Genomic DNA, 18,549 nt, shown 5'->3' with positions numbered 1-18,549 from the left:
CCCAGATCCCCATGAAAGAATAAAGTGAGGATGTGAGGGGCGAAGGTGAGGATGAGGGATGAGGTCTACCCAGTTGCTGTGGTTACCCAGTTGCTGTGGTTACCCAGTTGCTGTGGTTACCTAGTGCAGTGTTGGAGTGAACCTCCACTATGGTCCAGTTCTCCTCATCGAGACAGCGATTCGTCTCCACTAGCAAGTGGCAAATGTCCTGAGCTTTTACTGCAGCCGTGATTTCAAGTGACTTCTTCATTCCATCTTCACTGAAGATAGTAATAACCTGTGTTAAAGAGAGAGAGAGAATAGAAGGATAGCGAGAGAATGGAGAAGTCTAACAGGATTTTTCTGAAATTTGAGTGACATCAGCCTTGGGCAGGAGTTTTCAGGTGCAAGCTCCACTCACGGAGGAACATTGGGCCTGATTTTTACCTCTGCAGCTTTGTGTTTCTCTCCACATGCTCTCATCCAACCTGTACATGGCCCTTGTTGCCAATCCACTCCTGTTGGCAGCTTGCCAAGGAGAGTTTTCACATTACAATTGTCTCCTTGTTAACATACAGACATTAAAGATGTGTGGCTAAGGGGCTGACGAAAGAATGAAGAGAAACTTTGATGTATTGTCTGACACATTACAATCCAAGAGCCATAAATGTGGAGCAAAAACAGCAAATACTGGACAATCTCAGCAGGTCTGACAGTGTCTGGAGAGAGAGAAGGGAGCGAACGTTTCGAGTCTGGGTGACTCATTGTCAAAGCTGTGGAGATTTGACTTTGACGGATGTATTTGTCTTTGATTCTGTGCATGGGTTGTGTGTGTATATAATATTTTAACTTTTAAAAGAAATCTGGGGTCCACTCATCAGAATTCACAGCGTTCATGGCGCCGAGGACCCGGGTTCGATCCCGGCCCCGGGTCACTGTCCGTGTGGAGTTTGCACATTCTCCCCGTGTCTGCGTGGGTTTCGCCCCCACAACCCAAAGATGCGCAGGGTAGGTGGATTGGCCACGCTAAATTGCCCCTTATTTGGAAAAATATATATAATTGGATACTCTAAATTTATTTTAAAAAATTCACAGCATCACTGTAACCGCGGAGACGAGACAGCTTGGTGTACCTTAGGCAGGTGAAACACGTCAGCCGTAACGATTGTTATCAGACGCACAGACCATGGCTGTGCCTTTGTCACACTGAAGCAGACACTGACAGATGAGTCTGTACAAGAGCCAGATTGTGTTTCTGTGCAGATAGAGGCCATGAAACGAATTGTTGATCAGAGAGCAGTTTCACATTGTTAGGTAGCTCACGTTACAGACTTTCCACTCTCAGTGGCTGATCAGCAGAGGCAATGTGGAAATTAATTCCAAAGAATTTACACACAGAAACAGGCCATTCATAGATTTCATAGAATTTACAGTGCAGAAGGAGGCCATTCGGCCCATCGGGTCTGCACCGGCCCTTGGAAAGAGCACCCTACCGAAGCCCACACCCCCAACCTCCCCGTAACCCATCAACCCACCCAACCTTTTTAGTTGAACACTAAGGGCAATTTAGCATGGCCAATCCACCTAACCCGTACATCTTTGGACTGTGGGAGAAAACCGGAGCACCCGGAGGAAACCCACGCAGACACGGGGAAAATGTGCAGACTCCGCACAGACAGTGACCTAAGCCGGGAATCGAACCTGGGACCCTGGGGCTGTGAAGCAACTGTGCTAACCACTGTGCTACTGTGCTGCCCCACCTGCTCCACGTCAGTGCTTGTGTTCTATACAAGCCTCCTCCGACGTCTCTTCACCTCACCCTATCAGCAGGTCCTTTTATTTCTTCCTCCTTGTGTACATGGACAGCTTTCCCTTAAACCTATCAATATGCTATTCACTTCACCCACTCCCAGTGCCATTTGCCACATTCTCATCATTCTCTGGGTAAATATTTTCCTCCGGAATTCCCTATTGAATTTATTAGTGATTGTCTGATTTTGATGATCCCTAATTCTGATTTCCCCTTACTGGTGGAAAATCTTCTCCTTGTCCACTCAGTCAAAACCCTTTCAAAGGTCTCTTTCAAGTCAACCCTTAACCCTCTCGTTTCTTGTGGCGGGAAGAACCCCACTCTTTCTCAGATAGATACAAGCTTGCAGTTCCAATACTGTTCTGGTAAATATTATTTCCACCTTCTCCAGTCCCCCTATCTCTAAATGGATTTTCTAATATGGAGATGAGAGTGGGTCACCGTCTACTAAGTGTGGGATAAGCAAGATGCAATGAACGCTGGCCTTGCCAGCATCATCTTGAGGACAATCTTCCTCGATCCCTGTAGTAAAGCTCCATCTGTTTCGACAGATGATGAACTGTGCCAAGGGTGTATGTAACCTTTGTATTGAATGTTGTCTGTTGTGGTTGTAGATGCTGATTTGTGACTGGCAGCCCCTTCCACACACTGGATCAGTTGAATAGCGTTGGTCCAAGGACGACTGGTGTTATCCTTCCCACAGGCTCTCTTTGATGCCATATGGTCATTGCTTTCGTTCCCTGATTTTTCCACACCCTTTCCGACTGCTTGTCACCAGGACTCTGGTCACTAAGCGAGGGTTTTCCATGACTTGACTCCCTGAAGTGAAATGCTCCTTATAATTACAGTAATCGATACAAGGGATGGGGTAGAGTTGAAATTCTGGTTGCACATAGTCCCATAGTCCTCAAGGTTTCAGTGAGTCACTTCCTGCCTCCAATAGCCTATTTACACTGCTACAATGCTACAATCAAATGCCTGAAACACCCATCCAGACAGTCCCCCGTTGCCCCTAACCAATTGGAAGGCAAACATTATACATAGAAATATACATAGAAAATAGAAGCAGGAGGAGGCCATTTGGCCCTTCGAGCCTGCTCCGCTATTCATTATGATCATGGCTGATCATCAAGTTCAATACCCTGATCCTCCCCCCCTTGGGGCTAAAGGGTATCCTCCTGATACCCTTTAGCCCCAAGAGCTGTATCAAATTCCTTCTTGAAATTACACAACTATTTTCTGTGACAGTGAATTCCACAGATTCACCACTCTCTGGGTGAAGAAATTCCTCCTCATCTCCACCCCTCAGCCTGTCAAATGCCGCTGAAGCCATTCTGCATCCTCCTCACAGCTCACCCTCCCAACCAACTTTCTATCATCTGAAAATTTGGAGATAATGGGCGGGATTCTCCGATCACTGACGCCAAAATTGTGTTCGGCGATCGGCCGGAGACTCCCCGTTTACGCTGGAATCGGGGGCGGGGCTGTTTTCCGATGCTTCGCCCCTCAAAAACAGCGTAGTCGGGGAGCATGCCGTATGGACGGCCTCAGGTCCACACCTGAGGCCGTCCCCCGATGCTCTGCCCCTAATGGGCCGTTCGGGGACCTCGCATGGCGGCTGCAGACTGCGTCCAGCGCCACCACAGTCGTGGGGAGCAATTCCGCTGGCAGGGGGGCTTCGGCGGGGGCTGGGGAGACTGGTGGGAGGTGGTCCGGGGGTGGCGAGGGGGGTTACAGGGGGGCAGTTTTTGGCAGGCCGCTGCCGTGCACATTTGTGGCCACGGACCCGACCATTCTGCAGCTGTGTCCGCAGGTCAAGCCGGGGGCTTTACGCTGTGCGGCTGCTTGGACCCACCGGACCCCAGAGGATCGGTGCGGGGATGGGTCCGACGTTCTGGTCGTAAAACCAGACGGATCCTGTGGACATAGCCCCAAAATTGGAGGATCCAGCCGAATACATTTAGTTCTCTTGTCCAAGTCATTAATATATAATGTGAACAGTTGGGGCCTTAGCATAGATCCCTGTGGTACCCACTAATCACTGCCTGCTAATCAGAAAAAGACCCACTTATTCCAACTTTTTGCATCCTATCTACTAACCCGCTTTCATTCCATCTCAAGACATTACCCACAATCCCATGTGCTTTAACTTTACATTGTAATCTGCCATGTGAGGCCTCGTCGAAAGCCTTCTGAAAGTCTAAATAAACCACATCCACCAGTTCTCCCTGGTCAACTCTACTGGTTACATCTTCAAAGAATTCTAGTTGATTTGTCGAGCATGATTTTCCTTTTGTAAATCCATGCTGACGTTGTCTGATTACACCCCTGCTTTCCAAATGCTGTGCTATGAAATCCTTGATAATGGACTCCAGCAACTTCCCTACTACCGACGTTAGGCTCACTGGCCTGTACTTTCCTGTTTTCTCTCTACCTCCCTTTTTGAATAGCGGGGTTATATTCGCTACCCTCCAACTGTAGGAATCATTCCAGAGTCCAAAGAATTTTTTTAAATGACCACCAATTGATCTACTATTTCCAGGGCCACTTCCTGAAGTACTCCGGGATGAAGATTATTGGGCCCTGGAGATTTATCCACCTTCAATCTCATTAATTTCCCCAAAACCATTTCTTTACTAGTACTAATTTCCTTCAGCTCCTCACTGAAACTTGTGTTTCTCAGAATTTCCGGTACAGTATTCATGTCTTCCTTTGCGAAGACAGAAGCAAAGTCCGAATTTAGTTCCTCAGCTATTTCTTTGTTCCGCTTTATGATTTCGCTAGTTTCCAGCCAAACTCATATCAAACTCCAAAACCTAGGACTTGGCTCCTCCTCTGCAACTGGATGCTCGACTTCCTGACCCACAGACCACAATCAGTAAAGATAAACAACAACACCACCTCCATCATAGTCTCAATACCGGGGCCCCATAAGGCTGCGTACTTAGCCCCCTATTATACTCCCTGTACACACATGACTGCGTGGCAAAATGCAGCTCCAACTTCATCTACAAGTTTGCTGATAACACAACCACAGTGGGTCGGATCTCGAACAACAATGAGTCAGAATACAGGAGGGAGGCTAGTGGCGTGTTGTAATGATAACAATCTCTCCCTCTGTGTCAGCAAAACTAAAGAGCTGGTCATTGAGTTCAGGAAGCAAAGTACTGTACACACCCCTGTCTGCATCATCGGGGCCGAGGTGGAGATGGTTAGCAGTTTCAAATTCCTAGGTGTGCATATCACCAAAAATCTGTCCTGGTCCATTCACGTCGACATTACGACCAAGAAAGCACAACAGTACCTTTACTTCCTCAGGGAACTAAGGAAATTTGGCATGTCCACATTGACTCTTACCAATTTTTACAGATGCACCATAGAAAGCATCCTATTGGGCTGCATCACAGCCTGGTATGGCAACTGCTAGGCCCAGGACCGCAAGAAACTTCAGAGAGTCGTGAACACCACCCAGTCCATCACACGAACCTGCCTCCCATCCATTGACTCCATCTACACCTCCCACTGCCTTGGGAAATCAGGCATAATCAATAACCCCTCCCACCCGGGTTATTCTCTTTTCCAACCTCTTCCATCGGGCAGAAGACACAAAAGTCTGAGAACACGCACGAACAGACTCAAAAACAGCTTCTTCCCCGCTGTTACCAGACTCCTGAATGACCCTCTTATGGACTGAACTGATCTCTCCACACATCTTCTCTACTGAGTAGTACTACGCTCCGTATGCTTCACCTGTCGTCTGAGTCTACGTATTTACATTGTGTGTTTATCGTATGTGCTATGTTTTTCCATGTATGGAACGATCTGCCTGGACTGTACGCAGAACAATACTTTTCACTGTACCTCGGTCCACGTGACAATAAATCTAAATCTAACTGTAAGGGGGTCTACATCAATTTTTAATCAATATTTTTCTCTTTATATACCTACAGAAACTTTTACAGTCAGTTTTTATGTTCCCCGCTAGCTTACTTTCATATTGTATTTTCCTCCTTCTTAATCAAACCCTTGGTCTGTCTTTGCTGAATTTAAACTGTCCCCAATGCTCAGGTCTATTGCTTTTCTTGCTAATTTGTATGCCTCTTCTTTGAATCTAATACTATCTCTAATTTTCCTTGTGAGCCTTGTGGCTTGGACACAGTTCCCTTTCTACTCTTGCACCAAATAAGAATAAAAAACTATTGGAGTTCACCTATTCGTTCCTTGAATGCTTGCCATTGCCTGCCCGTTGTCCTTCCTTTCAGTAATGTTTCCCAGTCCACCATAGCCAGCTCATACCTCATACCATCATAGTTACCTTTATTGAGGTTCAGGACCCTGAACTACCTCACTATCCACCTTGATAAAGAATTCTACCATATTATGATCACTCATCCCCAAGGGTTCTCTCACAACTAGATTGCTAACTAATCCTTTCTCATCGCACAATACCCAGTCCAAGATGGCCTGTTCCCTTGTTGGTTCCTCAATGTATTGGCCCAGAAAACCATCCTGCACACACTCCAGAGATTCCTCCTCTAATGTACTGTGACTAATTTGACTCACCAAATCTGTATATAGATTAAAGTCACCCATAATCACAGATGTTCTTTTATCCCATTCATCCCTGATTTCCTGTGTAATGATACTCCCAACATTGCCACTGCAGTTTGGGGGTCTGTATACAACCCCTACGAATGTATTTTGCCCCTTGGTGTTTCTTAACTCGACCCAGACAAATTTCACATAATCTGAACTAATATATTTCCTCAATATTGTATCAATATCTTCTTTAATCGACAATGCAACTCCACCACCTTTTCCTTTCTGTCTGTCCTTCCTAAAAACTGAATAGCCTCAATGTTTAGTTCCCATCCTTGGTCACCTTGGTGCCATGTCTCCGTAATCCCAACGATATCATACCTCTTTGCATCTACCTGCGCAACTAATTCATCCATTTTATTTCAATGCTTCGTGCGTACAGGTACAAAACCTTAAGGTTAGTCCTTTTAACGTTCCTTGTCCTGTCCCTACTATGTTATACAGTGTCATCATGTGTTACAGGCCCTTGATATCTCTGTCGACCACTTTGCTGATTAGCCTTATTATCGTTTTCTCGTGTTCTTGATTCCCGTTGCTCTGAGTCCTTACATAGGTTCCCATCACCCTGCTATATTAGTCTAAACCCTCCCCAAACACTCTAGCAAGTCTCTCCGCGCTCCCCCCCCCCCCGCCACCCCAAAGGACATCGGTCCCAGTCCTGCCCAGGTGTAACCCATGCAGCTTGTACAGGTCCCGCCTGCAGTGATATCATGGTTGTGTTGTAATTCACTGACTGGCCACTAAGAGTCTCATTAATATATCAGTGAATGTTAGAGTCAGGTGACCTCAGTCTGACTAGGGAGCTGTGAGAGAGGTTGCTTGTGCATGTTCATACTGTTATTCATCTGTTGTTTTGTATATATTTGACCCACAGTTAATGTCAACAAATCGTTTATAGCTTTAGCTACAAGTGTTCTTGTAATAAATCAGGCCATCCGACAAGAACTGTACACCACCTCCCCAGAGCCTGTCCCAATAATCCTATTGAATGATTCTTTCCTGCTTTTCCAAACTTTATTTTTTTAATGAATGAGAGTATTCAAAGAAAATTGAAAAAGAACAATGGGTGTGATTTTCTAGCCCTTCCCGACAGCGGAATGTTCCAGTCCTGCCAAAGGCGACTCTTTGCAGTGGGTTCCCCGCTGGTGGAGTGGGTTAGCCACACAAAAGCTCATAGACTTTGTCGAGAGAGCAAGATCCCATTGGTGGCCACTGGCTCGCCTCATCCACTGCGGCAAAACCCACCACACACGGCACCAGAAAATCACAACCACTGTTTTTGAAAGGTCCAATGGTCATTCTCTTTGGCCTTTGTTCTCTGCAGAATTCTCGGGTTTAATCCTGGGGATTAATTTTGGAGATTAATCCTCAACGTTTGGAGATTCAATCATGGAGGGTTGGCAACAGCCGACTGGGGCCTATGTACTTGTTAAATACAGACAGACTGGAGAGGAGAGGGGAGAATAGAATCTGTAAAACTGTGCTCCTGCCCACGTTATCTGCAAAAATATAAATTCAATCTTGAGGTTTAACCTAATATTGTGGGGGGCTGCTACATCGAGACCAGTCCTGGGTACAGGTACTGCATATCTGGAGGTTACAACATCAGGCCTTAGCATAAGAAATGCAAACAGTGCAAAATCTAAGGACCTCCCGAATAGAGCAGACCCTATACTGTACCTGCTCCTGCCTCTCACACAGTGAAATAGACTGACATTCACTTCTGATTCAAATGATAGTGCTCAGGCTGAATAAATCGACATAATCTAAGGGTGAACAGAAACTTAATTATCAAGATGTCCAAAGTTCAGCAGTGGCCAGGTGAGTGTTGTTCCCAGGTGTTGATTGCTGCAGCACATACCTGGCACATGTAGGGTAATAGCTGTTTTCGTAGCTGCCATGTGCCAGTGCTTCGCTGGCCAGGAAATATTACAAAACTGTACAGAAAGGACACAGCCTCATGTCTCTCCCTCACTCCACTCAAACCTGCCAGAGGGCCAGAGTAAGGACTGTAACTTTGAGACATTGGGTTAAGCAGTGAGCTGTTTACATTAGGTTCTCTTACCTCAGCACTAAACCTATTTATAGTGGCCATAAATCATGGCGCATGACCTGTGTCTAGACATATTTAATGTCACTAGGCAACCACAAACAGGCTGCAAATCGTAGGTCTGGATTTGACCTTTCAGGCATAACTTTGGCAGCTATTAAGACGGTGACATCACTGACAAAGAGCCAGGACTTTAACACACCGGGCTCCTTGACAATTGACAATAATGTAAAACGGATCTGAATCGTCAAATGTACACAGCCGTCTCCACTATCGTTCCACTGCCACTATTGAGAGTGTTATTGGAGAAGGCGTATAATAGGCAGCTCAACCTGATACAAGCAGTAACCCATGTGATCACATGATCCTCACGAATAACAAAGGCCCTTTGGCCCGCCTCAATACAGAGGAACTCTGCACTCCCCCTCAATTCGTTTGCCCAATGATTCTGAGTTATTAACTTCTTTCTGGGAATTGGGTCCAAGGGTCTGACTTTCACCCACCTTTGACCTTAGGGTGGGGTTGGGAGCCTTCCCATCCCTGTTAACCCTCAGGAAAACTGTGCCTCTGACTCCACGCCCAGCGACATGGGGACCTGCCTCTGACTCCACGCCCAGCGACATGGAGACCTGCCTCTGACTCCACGCCCAGCGACATGGGGACCTGCCTCTGACTCCACGCCCAGCGATATCAGTTCCAAGACGCACAAGAATCAAAGGCCCGAACATCTGCCCCTCCCCCTTCCCCATGGCACCTTTTTCCTTCTTCCAAGTAAAAAACAACTTGTACTATATAGCACCTTTAACATAATATTATTAAGATAATTGCTTCATGATGATATGATTGCAAATATCTTTTTTTAAATTTAGAGTATCCAATTACTTTTGTCCAATTAAGAGACAATTTAGCGTGGCCAATTCACCTACCCTGCACATCTTTGGGTTGTGGGAGTGAAACCCACGCAGACACGGGGAGAATGTCCGTGACCCAGAGCCGGGATCGAACCTGGAACCTTGGTGCCGTGAAGGAGCAGTGCTAACCACTGTGCCACTGTGCCGCCCTTTGATTGCAAATATCTTAATGCGACACCTTAAAAATTCAGACCAAGGTCAAGCAAGGCTGGGCCCCCTCCGCCGCCCTCCCTCAAGCCACCACGCCATTTACAATCTACTGGACAATGACCATTCACCTCAAAAACAATCAATCGCCCTCTGGTGTCAGCGTCAAATACGGTCTGGAGGGAAAAATCTTTAGCTTCAGTTGCATCTGTACCAAAACTAACCTGCCCACCGTGGAAATACATGACCTACAGTTTGGGTGGTTGTAGTATCGTCCACTCTACACCCTGGGTCTCTTCAATTCTTTGTGGTAAAGACTAAACCTGTCCTTGAATGTTGCCGAAACAAAACTCCTCGATTTTAATGAGCAGGCTGCTGGTGGTGGGAAGAAGATAGATTTTAATTACAGTTACACAAAGTCTGCCCACGGCAGTAACTATTTATACTTTGCATTCCCCGTTGGGACAACCAACCTGCCGGTCCCTGCTCAGGCCGGTTTTGTGCCTGATCTTACAAACCCGGCTGGGTGGGCCTCGGGCCAGCACCGAGGAGGCTCTGATTCCACGGACCCCATGGGAGAATAATTATAGTTTCCCCGTCAGCCTCGTGGGGGTTATTACACCCTCCCCCCCCTCGGGTCCGAACTTTCCCCTCTGCAAGCATGCCATCTTCAACACTCAGTTACTGCTTCTTTTGGATATAGGGCTGTGGGGCTACTGGGGTGGGGTTCCTCTGTAATCCGCCATAGAATAGCATGTGGTGGAGCTTTGCCTATTTGGGATCGTTCTGTGCCCATTCTCGTATCTGTACGGCCATCACCGGCAGAATGTCCATAAAGTTCAAAGTTGCCATGACATCATCCACGACTAGGGTAGACGGGGGGCTCACGGACAACGGAAGACACTGAGGGCATCAGCGTGGGCTATCTGGTCCCTGGTCGATGTTGAAAGGTGTATTCACACACTGCCAGTAATCGAGGCCCCCTCTGAATTAGGGCCAAGGTTATGGGGAGAATTCCCTTGGCCTCCTGAAAGAGACCCTGCAGTGGCTTGTGGTCAGTGATTATAAATCATAGAATCATAGAATTTACAGTGCAGAAGGAGGCCATTCGGCCCATTGAGTCTGCACCGGCCCTTGGAAAGAGCACCCCATTTAAGCCCAAGACGATTATGAAGAAGATTCGCCCGTAAACATACTGATGAAATATTTTCATGGTGAATATCACTGACAAGCCTTCTTTTTCTACCTGGGCAGAGCAGCACTCTGCGTCTGTCAGAGTTCTGGATGTGAATGTTATGGGCGCTCTGTGCCATTGTTCCATCTATTGGACAGCACCGCCCCCATGCCATATGGAGATGCGTCACAAGTGAGTACGACCGGCCAGGATGGATCATAGCAGATGAGCAGCTGGGAGGGTGACATCCCCATCTTCACTCCTGCGAATACCTCCTCCTGTGAAGTTCCCCAGTCCCACTTCTGGTTCTTCCTTAACAAGATGCGAAGGAGTGCTGGCAGGTGGCCATGTTTGGAATGAACTTCCCCGGAATAATTTACAAATCCGAGAAATGATCTTAATTCCGTGGCATTCTGCGGAGTCGGGGCCCCTCTCGTGGCTGAACCTTCTCCTCCACACGGTGCCGTCGTCTTTACCCACCCAATACCTCAAAATGTCACAGCCTTTGCTCGCAAATGGCACTTGCCTCACTTCAGGCGGGCGCCTACCTGGGAGAATCGTCTGAGGACCACCCCTGGATCATCCACGGTGGCTCCCGTAATAAACCGCTCATCTAATACATTGTCACTTTGGGTAGTCCCCAGAGGATTCCTTCTCTCTCCCTTTGAAAGATTGCAGGGGCTGAAGAGAGGTGAGGTATTTATAGTCACGTACTTCCGCGATGTGTTGTACAGGTCTAACTGCAGATATGTGTGGTTCATGTCCAGTTTGGTGAACAAGTATCCTTCAGCCGGTTTTTCACACACACCCTCCACACGAGGCATAGGGGAACAGTCCAGGCACGATGTCATAGAATCATAGAATTTACAGTGCAGAAGGAGGCTATTCGGCCCATCGAGTCTGCACCGACTCTTTTTTTTTGAAAGAGCACCCTACCCAAGCCCACACCTCCACACTATCCCCATAACCCAGTAACCCGACCCAACACTAAGGGCTATTTTGGACACTAAGGGCAATTTATCACGGCCAATCCACCTAACCTGCACATCTTTGGACTGTGGGAGGAAACCGGAGCACCCGGAGGAAACCCACGCACACACGGGGAGAACGTGCAGACTCCGCACAGACAGTGACCCAAGCCGGGAATCGAACCTGGGACCCTGGAGCTGTGAAGCAATTGTGCTAACCACCATACTACCGTGCTGCCCATGTTTACAGTTAGTTTATCATCCCCACAGAGGCGGACAGACCTGCCTGGCATCATCACTGGGACCACAGGTGTGGCCCTCTCTGAAAATTGCATGTGGCAGATGATGCCCAACATTTCCACGTGCCGCAACCCAACATTCACCTTGGCCTGGCAATGTTCTGTCCAATTCCACCTTCCAGCTCTTGGTCTGTAGCCCTGTGGGTAACAGCACCTCCAGCACAAATCTGGTGTTCTTGATTAATGAGGGGATTAGGGATTATGGGGAAAAGGCAGGAGAATGGGGATGAGGAACATGTCAGCCATGATTGAATGGCGGAGCAGACTCGATGGGCTGAATGGCCTAATTCTGCTCCTGTGTCTAATGATCTTACGATCTGTCCCAACAAAATTTGGCACCAAACCAGAGATCGATGTTGGGACACATGGCAAAGTCGATTTTAAGGAGCATCTTAAAGGAGGAGAGGTGTAGTGAGAAGGAAATTTCATTGCTTTCTGCTGAGTGTAACTAATCGGATTAAGGTTGTGGTGGATGGAAATGCAGAGTGTGCTGTCAGTGCTGACAGCGGTGCTCTGTACACAGGAGCATCACTCAATCACACCCACGCAATGACAAGAAGCACTGACACGTCTGATTGGGGAAACTGTGCAGGGACATATATCCACACCTGGAATGTGTGAGCCGATGTTTTAATGCTCCCACTTCTGACTGACACGCTAATTATAAACCCACAATGTCCCGCAGCTAGAGTCAGTTCCACCACGTTGTGGTTTTATCACTGTTGAAACTGAACTCAATAGCAGGCTGTGGTGTCGTGCCTCCGCCTTGGTATCAAGGTGGCCCAGTACTTGAAAACTTTTGTGTCATTTATGTAGTTAAAAATCTACCAATTTTTCATAACCGCCGACTGTGAGCTATTAGTGATGTCAGGAGTTTCCCATCTGCCCTGCTACATCTTCCACCCTGGCCTAAAAGCTGGGGGTCAGGGGCCAGGTAACCGGAAGAGGCACCATTAGTCCTGAGTCACTGGGAGAGGGAAGGACCCTTAATTCTTCAGGATTCTTCAGTGGCTCTGTCAAAGAAAATTACATCAAGGGAATGTTGTTCAGTCAAAGGTCCAGGTTGGAGCATTCCAACTCCTACTCTCCAACCTGACTTCATCAAACGGTCTGCTGCTTGTACAAAATCCCACCAGCCCTGTGCTCACTCCTCACAGGTCTGGCAAAGTCTTGATTTATCCTGGAGAGGAGTAACAGGGGTATTGGATGAGGACAGATGTTTCAGAGCGTTGTGGGACTGACAAAGCTATCAGGGATTAGGAAGGGTGAGATCATGGAATGATTGGAAAATGAGGATGAGACGTTTAAAATCAAGGAGTTGTTTAACTGGGAGTCAGCGAGCACCGAGGTGATAGGGGAAACGGGACTTTGTCCGAGTTGGGACATAGGCAGCAGAGTTTGGGATGAGCTTATTTTTGGGTAGAGTGTGGGAGGCTGGGCAGGAGCACATTGGAATAGTCGAGTCTCGAGGCAACAAAGATAAAACTCAGCTGTATGGAAGTTCAGGAGGCCTGAGAGGGTACATCCCACAAGAGGTTTAATTCAACAACAAACGTAAAGGCTGCATTGTGGCTTACAGCTCCAAACAGGACGACCGTTGAAACTTTGCCAGACCTGTGGGTGAGCAGCACAGGGCTGCTGGGATTTTGTACAAGCAGCAGACCGTTTGATGAAGTCAGGTTGGAGAGTAGGAAATGGAATGCTCTCACTTGGACCTTTGACTGCCCTGAACAACATCCCCTTGATGTCATTTTCTTTGACAGAGCCACTGAGAATCATGAAGAATTAAGGGTCCTTCCCTCTCCCAGTGACCCGGGACTATTGGTGCCTCTTCCATTACAGCCGGTCCCAATGCGGGCCGGCTTTTATAAGGCGATTTCAATGGCCCCAGCCAATGGGCCACCGCCCACCAGCGGGGGGTGGGGTAGGAGGGGGGGGTGTGGGTGTTGGTGCTTTGTTTCCATGAGTCCGATGGGGAGATCTATTACGGTGTCCCCGTGGGTCTTCTGTAGGTTATTACATCCCTCCCCCCAAAGTTCAAATGATCCTCGGTAGCTGGTTGCACAGGGCTGTCTCCTTTGCCATTTTGCCCATGGATGTGCTTCTTGCAACTGTGGGGCTGGGTGGTGGGGGCGTGTATCGTGTTGGGGGGCACATTATTCACGCCGAGCATTGAGAGGGTCCTGTCGGAGGTCCGTATCCGACCGTAATTCCTCAGAAAGTGCTGAGGATTCCGTGTCCATATCAGATGCTCGGTTATCCACTTCCTGCTGGCCTGGGTACAGGTCTCTGGTTTGAGGATGGCAGATTTGAGGGGGGGGTGGGCGGGGAGGGGGGCGTCAAGAGACCGATTCAACTGGTCTGATTTCTATCTCAGTCTTGACCATCTAAGAGATTGACTCTATTCTCTTCACCGAGGATCCACTGGACGCCATCCCAGAAATTCCGAACATGGACCATGTCCCCTGGTTTAAACCCTCTGTGGCACATTCGATGATTGCAGTATTTCTTCCGGAGGCCCCGCTTCTTTTCAACCTTCCCGCCAAGGTTCAAGCGGATCCCGAGGTGTCGGCCCATCAGCAAACCTGCCAGTGGTACCCTGGTGGTAGAGCGTGGTGTGGGCCAGTAAGTAACCAGGAACCGTGCCAGCTTTGCATCCACTGACCCTGCAGTCGGTTTTCTTCATGCCCTGTTTAATTGTCTGGACTGCCCGTTCTGCCAGGCCGTTGGAAGATGGGTGACATGGGGTGGTTTGGGTGTGTTTCACCCCATTAGTGTGCATAAACCCTTGAGCTTCCTCACCGGTAAAGTGGGTCCCATTGTCAGTGACAATCATCTCTGGAATCCCGTGGGTGCTAAAGGACGGTGCAACCTCTCTGCTGATTGAGGCATCTGGCATCAGGAAAGGTGGGGGTGCTGAGACCACCCCACTGGCCCCCGCCCTTACTGCCAAACTGCAAACCCCCTCCTCAATCGCAGCCAGTGACCCCCCTCCCTATCTCACTATCACGTGTCTGGGTTGGGATCCAACAGCGATTGGTTGGCAGCTCTCAAGGGGCGGGATTTCCAGCCCTACAGGTCGTGATCCCAGGGAAGTGCCCGATTGGCACTGAATACAGTGGGCCTTCCCAGGAAGAGGTGATGCGGGATTCTCACCAGCTCTCCAGCCAGAGGACGAGGACCTCCATTAAAAACCACACAATGGCTTCAGTCTGAAATTTCTGTGCATCCAACAAAACAATTTGATAATTTGAAGGCAATGGAGAGATGGCGAGCGAGCTGCGTGTTGTCAGTGTAGGTGTGTGCAGAATCGCACAGAGTGACCACAAGCAAACGATGGGTAGGATGCAAAAACTGGGTTTATTGACATACGTAAATTAGGCTCCTCTCCCCGGAGGGTTCTCCCACCCAGACCTTCACTCAGGTCGGGGTGTTATTACTGCACAGGCTCTCCTCGTTAAGGGGAAGCCCTGCTCCGTTACCGGGGAAGTTCACACACAGCAGAGGTCACGGGGAACCTGATGGCCCGCACCATGAGACCTCCATGGGGGTTGTAACAGTGGAGAAACTGACCTGATTATTACATCGTAATTACTAATCAATGCGGGTGTAAAAACAGTACGAAAGGAAAGTCTTTACAACCACAGGATGTTCCAAACCTTTTTTAAAAATAGATTTAGAGTACCCAATTCATTTTTTTTTCCAATTAGGGGGCAATTTCACGTGGCCAATCACCCTACCCTGCACATCTTTGAGTTTTGGGGGCAAAACCCAAGCAAACACGGAGGAGAATGTGCAAACTCCACATGGACATGTCCCACAGCTGGGATCGAACCTGGGACCTCGCCGCTGTGAAACAGCAGTGCTAACCACCGTGGTGCCCATGGATCTATCAAACCTAATTCAATATTTTCAAATGCAGTTGCTGTTGTAGAAAATGAATGCGAGAGAGATAACAGAGGGTACAAGTTGATGAAGTTTTGAAACTTGGACTATGAAACGTGCTCACAACTCCTGGGGTGGTTGTCCCTAATCTTTCCCAGGTGGGGTATGAGTGTCTACCAGCCACCGTGGAAATGATCACAATCATCCGACTGCTTCAGATCACAGATCTGCTCAGACACAGGCCCTTGTAAACCCCTTGAGTCAATATTTACAACAACTTTAACTGGATTCTGAACTGTGCAACCTGACACCAAAGTCAGCCTGGATCCTGCATTTTTTAAAAACAGGTGTTAAATGAAATCTTTGCAATGTCATTCAATGTCACACTCAGTTTGGGTTCCGCCAGGGTCACTCAGCTCCTGACCTCATTACAGCTTTGGTTCAAACATGGACAAAAGAGGTGAATGCCAGAGGTGAGGTGAGAGTGACTGCCCTGGACATCAAGGCAGCATGTGACCGAGTGTGGCATCAAGGAGCCCGAGCTAAACTGGAGCCAATGGGAATCAGGGGGAAAACTATCCGCTGGTTGCGGTCATACCCGGCACAAAGGAAGATTGTTGTGGTGGTTGGAGGTCAATCATCTCAGCTCCAGAACATCACTGCAGGAGTTCCTCATGGTAGTGTCCTCGGCCCAACCATCTTCAGGGAGCCCCCTTGCATCATAAGGTCAGAACTGTGGATGTTCAGCACCATTCGCGACTCCTCAGATAATGAAGCAGTCTCTGTCCAAATGCAGCAAGACCTGGACAATATCCAGGCTCGGGCTGACAAGGGACAAGTTACATTCGCACCACACAAGTGCCAGGCAATGGCCATCTCCTGCAAGAGAGGATCTAACAACCAGCCCCATGACATTCAATGGCATTACCATCGCTGAATCTCCCACTGTCAACATCCTGGGGATTACCATTGATCAGAAACTGAACTGGACCCAGCCACATTAATACTGTGGCTACAAGATCAGGTGAAAGGCTAGGAATCCTGGCGAGTAACTCACCTCCTGACCCCCCAAAGCCTGTCCACCCTCTACAAGGCGCAATCAGGAGTGTGATGGAATACTCTCCATTTGCCTGGATGAGTGCAGCTCCAACAACACTCAAGAAGCTCAACACCATCCAGGACAAAGCAGCCGCTTGATTGCTCCCCCTTCCACAAACATTCAAACCCTCCATCACCGATGCACAGTACAGTCATGTTAATGTCTTAGTGGCACATAGGACCCTCCCACACGATGCCTAACTTCCGCTCACCTCTCTTCCCTCGCTCCCTCACTACCCTCTAAGGTGCATCCCTCTCCCCTCAGCTTTGCACCATCCCTCTGATTTGCCAGGTGATGCCGAGAAGAGGGGGCAGTGGGTGATAAATAATCCACTCGGGCTTTCGTACTTACATGTATGCCTTTACTTGCCGGAGCCTTGGAGGCATCGCAGAAAGTTGGAGAACTGGGCAGAGTGGAGAGTTCAGGGAAAGGATTTGGGATGATTGGGAGTGATGTTGTTTGAAGCTCTTCCTCCTTCAGCTGTCTGTAATAAATTAAAAACCCATCAGTACAAAAAGTATTAAAGCAGGTTGGTGATCTTCGGCTAAAATCAAAGACAGTTCAGATTTGGGAATTTGAGAAGAGTTTAGAATAAGATTGTCTTCAAACTCCATTGGAATCTCCCTCACCGACCTTCCAAAACCGAATCCTAAAACAAAGACACCTCTCTCCTTAATGGCCCAACTCGGGTAAATCAGGTCCATTAACTGAGGTAAATAAAACTTGCATCACCTCTTCCCTATTCTCACTCCTCCATCACTGTCCAGCTTTACAATTGGGCTGATGGTTGATGTTTACGTACAGCTTTTTAAAACCGCATCGGCCATTTTCATTTGAATTTATGCTCGCATTCTGTGAAGGTGGGAGAGTTCGCGTGGGCTGAGATTGCTTTCGGTTACCTTTTTGTTTGTATGTGAACAGGCTTCGACCTCTGAGGCAGCAGTGTGGGCCGAGGTCCAGGTTGGCTTGAGGCCATGTGACCATTGGGTAAATTGGGTGCTACATCCTTCTGCAGATTCTCCATTTGGTATAAATTGTCCAGTCTGGTGCTCACATTCTGCTTCAACGCCATAAAGTCCATATCAGCATCTAGCAGATAGAATGACAGATAATTAATCAACTTTCTAATCAAGAATCTCATCCATCTGGCGAGATATCGAAAGCCTCAGAAGATGACAGTCCCACTCTGCGTAGGACAATTATTGAACAGCTGAAAATCTGAACTGGAGTTTGAGCACTCGCTTCAGCCGGACTAAAGGAAATGAGAAACATACATCAGGGTGAGCTTCACATATCGCCTGGCTCAGATCTATCAGCTACTCTTTGCCCAGACACCAAGCACATATCGCTTTGATTCCCACTGAATCACAAATTTATCCATCTGTGTTTACACTGACTGTCTGTTTCCTCCTGTGTTTGTGCTGCTGAGGGTGATGATTCTCACTGCTGTCTAGTTCCACAGACAATGGCACTGTTCGGTACTTTATCTGTGTCTATAGAGACTGCAGGGTGGCTGCTGCTGTACGTCTAGCCTGTGGGATGAATCAGAATTCACTCCTGTCAGTCCTCAAGTCCGTACAAACAGTACACACCAGATGCACTGATAAACCGTGCCTCTTGCCTTTAAT

The 18,549-nt window shown here is 48.1% G+C and overlaps 1 protein-coding gene across 4 annotated transcripts in view; it reads right to left on the bottom strand.

Moving 5' to 3' along the window:
* LOC140398688 (growth factor receptor-bound protein 7-like) overlaps window positions 1–18,549 on the bottom strand; it is a 274,640-nt gene that overhangs the window by 100,553 nt on the left and 155,538 nt on the right. For all 4 annotated transcript variants that reach the window (XM_072487677.1, XM_072487678.1, XM_072487680.1 and 1 more), the window contains 3 exons: window positions 17,821–18,010; window positions 17,273–17,405; window positions 121–277 (listed from right to left, as the gene is read on the bottom strand). In XM_072487677.1, the coding sequence (XP_072343778.1) occupies window positions 121–277; window positions 17,273–17,405; window positions 17,821–18,010 (480 nt within the window). The remainder of the gene's footprint in view (window positions 1–120; window positions 278–17,272; window positions 17,406–17,820; window positions 18,011–18,549) is intronic.

Source organism: Scyliorhinus torazame, chromosome 21 (assembly GCF_047496885.1).
Source record: "Scyliorhinus torazame isolate Kashiwa2021f chromosome 21, sScyTor2.1, whole genome shotgun sequence".
NCBI lineage: Eukaryota > Metazoa > Chordata > Chondrichthyes > Carcharhiniformes > Scyliorhinidae > Scyliorhinus > Scyliorhinus torazame.
Note: the sequence above shows the minus strand (reverse complement) of the source record. Positions and strands in the feature narration are given on the sequence as shown.